The following is an 8,491-nucleotide window of genomic DNA, read 5'->3' as shown; positions in this document are numbered from 1 at the left end:
TGTGATTGAGCGTGATTTCTCTAGGATTTCTGGAGAAGGGAAATCTGCCTCCATTAGACTGAGGGGTCGATTTGGCCGTAGATGTTGCGTTCTGGATTCACAAGCACCTGTTACACAAAGAGAAAAGATGAGTTCCATTTTCTATGGAGGCCTTCCTGGTCTATTTGCTGTATTTAGTACAAGGCCCAGATGCTCGGCCATTGTTCTCCGTCCTGGGAAATTCCAATGAACTTCCTCCTATCCGACTGCACTTCAATCACAGCAGCACCTCTGTGTTTCTACAATGGCCCCTATAGTTCCCTACCTTGGAGGAGAGACTCTAAAATAATCCCCACGTCCGAGCATTCATGCCCTTATGTTACCCCCTTCCTTTGAGGGCAAGACCTGTGACTTGCACCTAACCAAAAGAATATGGCAAAATGACAGGATGTGCACGATTGCATGTACGTGGTTCCTGTTTTATAAGATCTGTTGTATGAGATTCTGTCATATCAGACTTCTGTCTTGGCTTTAAAAAAGTAAGATGCAATGTTGTGAGCTGCCTATGGAGAGGGCCACATAGCAAAGGACTTAGCCTCCAGCTGACAGCCAGTAAGAAACTGAGGTCCTCGTTTGACAGCCTGCAAGGAACTAAAGGCTGAGCTTGGAAGTGGATCCTGCTCCAGTCAAGCCTCAAATGGGACCTGAGCCTTGGCCAACACCTCGATGACAGCATTGCAGAAGACCCATCTAAGCAGTGCTTAGACACAAACTTTGCGATAATGGCATATGCTGTTAAGTTTGTTGTCATTTGTCATGCAGCAACAGATTACTAATACACTCCACTCCAGATCCTTTGAATGGATTGCTCCTTCTCATCCCTCCAGAATATAGCAGACATTGAGTTGACTGACCTGACACTCTTCCTCATATCTCATCCCTTGCCTGCTTCTATTGACAAGAACCGGGAAGCATAACACCTCATTCTCTCAGCCTTGCTGGCAACAAGGAATACCATGTGACACAATTCTGGTCCAGGAGATATGAGTAATTTCACTGGCTGGCACTTCTAGGAAGAGCTTTTGCTCTACTGATAGAAAGAAGCAAATGTGGCTTTCCTTCTCTGGACGAGGGGGACCTAAAAGTCCACGTGTGCCAGTTCATACCTGACTGGAGAGCTCACAAACCTAAATACAATCCATACAATGGCCTGAGCCAGTCTGATTCTCCTCTGTAGAATGTGAACCTAGAAACTCTTAAATAGTAATAGAGGATGTTGTTACATGTAATCTGAAGTTATAGAGGCGTGGTGAGTGGGAGGCTTGCATAGGAATTCAATCTGGACTGAGAACAATGGAACAGATTCATTGCTCAACAAATATGAGCAACCACATAAGAGAAAAGCTTCCTGACAACATTCCAGTCCTCATAGGCCCACCAGTAATTTCTGAAATTGGGTTATCTGAGATTCCCCCAGTGTTCTCTCAATTACTTTCAGGGGGTTTGTCTTTCTTATTAAAAGCCCTGACTATGGGGCCACCTGGCTGGCTTAGTTAATAGAGCATGTGACCCTTGATCTCAGGGTCGTGAGTTCAAGCCCCACATTGGGTGTGGAGCCTACTTTAAAAAAATGTTTAAAGTCCCTATGATATATAAGACATTCGCATCCTTTGAGAATAGTTCATCTGTAAATTACACTAAAGCCAGCTGCCCTCCAATCTATCCTCCATAGTAACTGGCCTGCCCTCTAGAGTAACAAGGAATACATTTGTCCCTTTAGTGCAAGACAGCACTTCGGACACTAAAATATTGGAATTCTGTGGCCCTAAAGTTTCTCTTTTCCAAATCTGTTCTAGCCTCCCGCTTTTGCTTCCTGAAATCTGATTGGTCACTGACTCCTTCAGAGGATACTGTCTAAAATCCATCCCTGAACATGGATGCTATTGCTTGAATCCTCTGAAATAATCTCACTAGTCCTTAGAACCAGGAAGCAATCACCTGAATTATCAGAACTTCCAATGGGAAGGGCTGCTTCCCATCTGCCTGCATGAGCTAATAGTTTTCTTCCTTTTGGGTGATAAAACTGATTATTATTACTTTTTTTTTTTTTTTGGCCACCAGGAAACTCAAAGACAAATGATAAATACAGGAATAGGTACTACATAGGTCCAGCACATTTACCTTCTTATCCGTACCTTGATTTCCTGCCTATTTTTAGAAGCATTTTCCTAATTGTGATTCCTATTTCTAATTTAGCACCATTTTATGGTGTGATATATAAGCTTGCTGTGAATTGCCTCAAATCTCTCATGGGAGAAATGTAGAGAGGTGAGTATCATGAACAAAAAGAAAAGATTGGAAAGAAAAGAAAACAAGTTAAAGGAGATAGATGGTTATCATTGTACTGAAAGGGATGGGAAAGGAATGAATGGAATGGAGAGAAATGCAATGGAATGGAAAGGGATGGGATGGGATGGGATGGGACGGAACGGAATGGAATGGGTGGGGTGGAATTGAATGGAGTGGAGTAGAGTGGGGTGGGGTGGGGTGGGGTGGGGTGGGGTGGGATGGGATGGGACGGGATGGGACAGAATGGAATGGATGGGGTGGAATTGAATGGAGTGGAGTAGAGTGGGGTGGGGTGGGGTGGGGTGGGGTGGGGTGGGATGGGATGGGACGGGATGGGACAGAATGGAATGGATGGGGTGGAATTGAATGGAGTGGAGTAGAGTGGGGTGGGGTGGGGTGGGGTGGGGTGGGATGGGACAGAATGGAATGGGTGGGGTGGAATTGAATGGAGTGGAGTAGAGTGGGGTGGGGTGGGGTGGGGTGGGATGGGATGGGACGGGATGGGACAGAATGGAATGGGTGGGGTGGAATTGAATGGAGTGGAGTAGAGTGGGGTGGGGTGGGCTGGGGTGGGGTGGGATGGGATGGGTGGGGTGGAGTAGAAGTGAATGTAATGGAGTAGAGTAGGTGGGGTGGGGTGGGATGGGTGGGGTGGAGTAGAAGTGAATGGAATGGAATGGAGTGGGGTGGGGTGGGGTGGGTGGGATGGGATGGGATGGGTGGGGTGGAATTGAATGGAGTGGAGTAGAGTGGGGTGGGGTGGAGTTGGGAGTAGAGTGGGGTGGGGTGAGTAGAGTTGGAGTAGAGTGTGGTGGGGTGAGGTGGCATTGGATGGGATGAGATGGGTGGGGTGGAGTAAAAGTGAATGGAATGGAGTGGAGTGGGGTGGGGTGGGGTGGGGTGAGGTTGGATGGAAACTGGAATCAGGGAATGGAGTGGAATAAATGGCACAGCATCCACAAAATGTAAATGAAGAAATGGAATAAATAGAAAAATCATAATAGAAAGGAATGAAGAGGAAAAGAAGAGAATAAAATAAACTGGCATGGAAAGGAGACTGACGACACGGAGTGCAGGATTAGAACGGAATGGACAAGAGTGGGAAGGGAAGGCATTTGAGGAAAGGAAAGGAATGGAGAACAAGTGACAAAAAAGCAATATGACCAAGGGTAATTGGGAGTTCAAGAATGGCAATGCAGGCACAAAACTGGAAGGCTGCAGAATCTAGAATGAGGAAATGGAGTTAAATGGAGTTCATACGATGGTGTGGAGGGTAAGGAAATGGGAAGGAATGTTGGGAGAGGACTTGAAAGCACGACGTTAAATGGTTGGGAAAGTAACACGGGCGGCTGGAAGGGAGTGCCATGGAAAAGAATGACAGGAGCGGGTGGGAATAAAAAGGACAGAATGGGATCCAACGTGGAGGAATGGAAAAGGGATAAAAGAGGACAGAGTGAAAAAATTGGAAACAGCAACATGGATTTAATGGAAGAGGGAGGCATGGGGGGAAAGGAAGTACAGGGAGAAGAAGGCAATAAGTGAAAAGAAAAGGAAGTGAGTGGGAAAGTAGTGCTGTAGGGTAAGAAGAAAGGGGATGCAGTGGAATGAACTGAAAGCCAGGCAAGGGTTAGTGTCCAAGTCAGTTAAGCGTCCGACTTCGGCTCAGGTCACGATCTCACGGTTCATGGGTTCGAGCCCCACATCAGGCTCTGTGCTGACAGCTCGGAGCCCGGAGCCTACTTCGGACTCTGTGTCTCCCTCTCTTTCTGCCCCTCCCTGACTTGTGCGCTCTCTCACTCTCTCAAAAATAAATAAAAACATTAAAAAATTTTTTTTTAAGTCTATAAAGAACTTACCAGACTCAACACCTGAAACACAAATAATCCAGTGAAGAAATGGGCAGAAGACATGAATAGACATTTTTCCAAAGAAGACATCCAAATGGCCAACAGACACATGAAACAATGCTCAACCTCACTCATCATCAGGAAAATACAAATCAAAACCACAATGAGATGCCAACTCACACTGGTCAGAGTGGCTAAAATTAACAACTCAGAAAACAACAGACGTTGTCAAGGATGAGGAGAAAGGGGATCCCTTTTACATGGTTGGTGGGAATGCAAACTGGTGCAGACGCTCTGGAAAGCAGTGTGAAGGTTCCTCAAAAAATTAAAAATAGAGCTACCCTAAAACTCAGCAATCACACTACTAGGAATTTATCCAAAGGATACAGGAGTGCTGATTCATAGGGGCTCATGTATCCCAATGTTTACAGCAGCACTATCAACAGTAGCCAAATTATGGAAAGAGCCCAAATGTCCATCAACTGATGAATGGATCAAGAAAACGTGGTATATTTGTACAATGGAATACTACTCAGCGATGAAAAAGAATGAAATCTTGTCATTTGCAACAACGTGGATGGAATTGAAGGGCATTGAGCTAAGTGAAATAAGTCAGTCAGAAAGTCAGTCAGAGACAGACAGATATCGTATGTTTTTACTCGCATGGGGAAGTTGAGAAACTGAACAGAAGACCATGGGGGAAGGGAAAGAAAAAAATAGTTATGAACAGAGAAAGAGGCAAACCATAAGAGACTTTTAACTACAGAGGGCACAAGGGGGTGGGGGAAAATGGGTGATGGGCACTGAGGAGGGCACTTGTTGGGATGAGCACTGGGTGTTGGATGTAAGTGATGAATCCCGGGAATCTACTCCCGAAGCCAAGGGCACACTGTATGCTAGCTAACTTGACAATTACTTAATTAATTAATTAATTAAACTGTAAAGACCAAAATGTTTAAATTCATAAAAAACAACAACAACAACAACAGAGCTGGGTGTACACAGGGAGACTGAACAGGAAGGAACGGGGTGATGGAAGCCAGAATGCATAGAACGGATTACACGTATGAATGGGGAAGAGCAGGAACGACATGGGATGAGAAGGAAAGGAACGGAAGTGAGCCCAAGGGATGGGACGGAAGCGGGGTGGACAGGAATAGAGCAGAAGGCAGCAGAACGTGGAAGAAAGGAATCGAGTGGAATTAGAAGGGAAAAGTGAACAAAACGTAACAGAGAGCAGTGGGAGAGAATGGCAGGGAAGGAAGCTGAGGGCGAGGTGGAAAGGGGCGCGACGGGCTCACACAGGGGACTGGGATGGAATCCACAGAGCGCGATGGGGTTCAGTGAGTGGGAAGAGAGGAAAAGGAATAGAATCGATTAAGAGAAACAGAAGGAATTTTACGGAAAGAATCAAGGGGCGCCTGGGGGGGGGGGCTCCATCAACTCTTGATTTCAGCTCAGGTCACGATCTCGCGGTCCGTGAGACTGAGCCCCGCATCGGGCTCCGCGTGGCCTGCCGCTCTCTCGGTAAACAAAGAAATGGATAGAAAAGAAACACGCGGTGTCGGAGTGTCCCCAGTACTGACCCCATCTTGTTCACATCTGCAAGATGACCTCCCCGGGCGGGGGGGGGGGGCGGCTTACGTGTTCCGTGCACCTTGGAAGTTAGCGTGTCCCCCAAGCGAACGTGGGAAGGCTTGTTCTGGCCATTCCGTGTGGCTGTTTAGGTAACTCGTAGAGATGACATAGTTTCTTCCCCACCCCCACGCCTCCTGGCACACAGGTGCACAAGAGGTCTGTTAAGCCTTAGACCCTTTGACTTCACTCTATACAATCCGTGGATGAAGATGGGGACTTTTTGGAGAACCGCTGTGCAGGTGCCTGGATTATCATCCACCCGATCTCCCCTTCTCAGTAGGTTACTCTGAATGAAAATCTGTGTAAACTGTATGGAGTCACCTGCTTTGCTTTCTGGTCTCAGAGCGCCTCCTCAGTTTGGGGATACATTCCTGCCCCCTCTCCGCCTTCTAACAGGTGGCGTGAAAACAAATGTGGCAGAAACATGGAATGGAGTAAGATCAAGTCGACCGGAAAAGAAGAGAATGAAGTGAACTAGAACATGATAGGATGGAAATGGGTGGGATGGAACTGAAAAACGATTAAGGGAAAATGCTCTTGATAGTTTATCCCACAGACATCCCATCAAGGAGGAAGCGGCAGATTGGTGACAGCTCTTGACCTATCCAAAGATTCAGGGTGGCATAAAAGTGCCTCATAGTGTGATTCTGTGTTTCCTGTCGGTAGAGTGGGAACCAATGGATCCAATGTAACTTCGGGCGATGGTTTTCTGGGGCCATGAGAATCGTTCCCGGGGGTTACTGATGGGGGCTCCTTCTGTGAGTGAATGGAGAGATCAGTTAGGGACCACGGGCACAGACGGCCTTAACACCACAGTGTCTACAAAGCGTCAACCTGCAGGCTTCAGTGACCCAAGAGAGGAACAGGTTTCACCGGGATCTTACAAAGAATCAGAAGTGAATGTAAGTTTAGGACCCAAGGCCCTGCCCCTGATCTAGACTCTGTCTTTCCACCTGGCGACCTCTGCAACCTCTACTCCAAGATTTCCTTTGCACCCCAGCATGTGCCAGGCTGGTGCCACCTCATTTGCAATACAATTCAGAGCCCCGGAGGTGAAAGGAACACAGGAGGGGCCAGAGACCTGGAATCTGACCCAGCTGCCTCTAACGCCTTGGGCTACTTTCTCCCCATCCCGGCCCTGCAATGCACAATTACTATTTACACAGGATGGTTTCTCAGACTTGTCAAAGACAAAGTTCTCAGGTTGTATTCCCTCTGCAGATTTTTCATATCAAGCCCAGCAGGGCCAACATACCTCATAAAACTGCTCTAGGGGAGCTGGTGGCAGCATCTGGGGGAAAAGAAAGTGGTGAAGAGGTCATGGGGCTTGGGATGGGGACCGCCCCCAGAAATTCCCAGAAACAGCTTTGGCCTCAGAGGCGTTTACATCCCTCCTGACTCCCAGAGGAGCTCAAAGCTGCACATTGTCATGTTGAAGAGCTACAAGACAAAGGAGAAGAGAGTCAGGGAGGATCTTGGGATCCCCAGAGAAGGCAGGGGAGGAGATGCAGAGACCCAAGCTAGCACTGGGTATCCTCAAGAGAACGTGCCTCACTCCCCAACCCAAGAGGTGGGACTGACACAGCCCTACTGGGCTGGGGATGAGCCAGGTAGTCAGGGGAGCAGGGAGGGGGACCTCTGGAGCACTGCTCACCTTTTTGACTCCAACCTGTCCTTGAGGTTTGGGTAAATTGGCATACATGGGGCTCAGCCAATCTAGAGAAAGGGAATACCAGCCCAGGGCTGGAATTAGGAAGAGATGTGGGGGTAGGGGCTGTTTTCCTAGGTCACTCCCATCCCCAGAAAGGTGGTACAAGAAACCTTCCTTCCTTTCTTCCCAGGACTACCTACCCATCACATCTTTGGTGAGCTTGACCTGGAAAAGTCCTGGAAATCTAGCTCTGGGTTAGAGTAGACCGTTTGATGAGATGGATAAGGACAGAAATCTAAGACCTAGCCCTAACTGTGCCAGGGGGTCCTCTGTAGCACGGGTTTATCCTTTATCCTTCCTGGACATGAATCTCAATTTCTGTAAAACCGAGCTGAACTAGACAGCGTCTAGGACTTCCGTCCCATGGGGCCCATCCTTCCAGAATCCTGATGTCAAAGATGTTTCGTTTTGCCTCTGGTCAGCTCCCACCCATCAGTAGAGGGTGTGGGAAGCACGGTGCTGAGGTGGATTGCGAGGCTGGCTCTGGGTTCAGCAGGGATCAGCAATCCATCAGCAAAGTTTTCCAAGAGTGAGGAAGGAGACGATGGCAACTAACGCCCCATTTTTGCTGTGGTTGTTGGAACAGACATAACTGCTCAGAGTTCTTGGCTCCAATCGCATTCGTGATCGTCACACTAGTGGCAAAGCTGGGAGCAGAGGCCCAGGCTCCCAATATTAGCTTCTTTCCCAGCCCCCGCTGCTGCCCCGGGCATCAGCTATGAAGTCACTTACTGGAACAGGACTCTGCATGGGGCTCCTCCTCGGAGGTGGGTGTTGCTGCCTCCTGGATGGGGCCCTCTGCTTTTTCCCTTGAGAACCTGAAACCCCAAATCCCTCATTCTCGTGTGCCTCCAGTCCTCGCCATCTTCACAGGCCCTACCCATATCCCACGTCCACTCTTGGGCAATGTCCCAAACCCCCCGAGTTCCCCAGTTGCTACAGACACAGCTCAGCACCACGGTCAGCC

General features: G+C 48.3%; 1 protein-coding gene across 1 annotated transcript; it reads right to left on the bottom strand.

Annotated features, from left to right (window-relative positions):
- LOC122493919 (carcinoembryonic antigen-related cell adhesion molecule 20-like) lies at positions 1 to 8,489 on the bottom strand. The gene is made up of 5 exons (XM_043598660.1): positions 8,257 to 8,489; positions 7,468 to 7,529; positions 7,069 to 7,104; positions 6,447 to 6,569; positions 1 to 107 (listed from the first exon to the last, which is right to left on the bottom strand). Exons 2-5 carry the CDS (start codon positions 7,513 to 7,515, stop codon positions 54 to 56), a joined length of 261 nt encoding a protein of 86 aa, XP_043454595.1. The 5' UTR covers positions 7,516 to 7,529; positions 8,257 to 8,489; the 3' UTR covers positions 1 to 53.
- Positions 8,490 to 8,491: the final 2 nt, after the last annotated feature.

Source organism: Prionailurus bengalensis, chromosome E2 (assembly GCF_016509475.1).
Source record: "Prionailurus bengalensis isolate Pbe53 chromosome E2, Fcat_Pben_1.1_paternal_pri, whole genome shotgun sequence".
Classification (NCBI taxonomy): domain Eukaryota; kingdom Metazoa; phylum Chordata; class Mammalia; order Carnivora; family Felidae; genus Prionailurus; species Prionailurus bengalensis.
The sequence above is the reverse complement of the archived record's forward strand: the minus strand, read 5'-3'. Positions and strand labels throughout refer to the sequence as shown.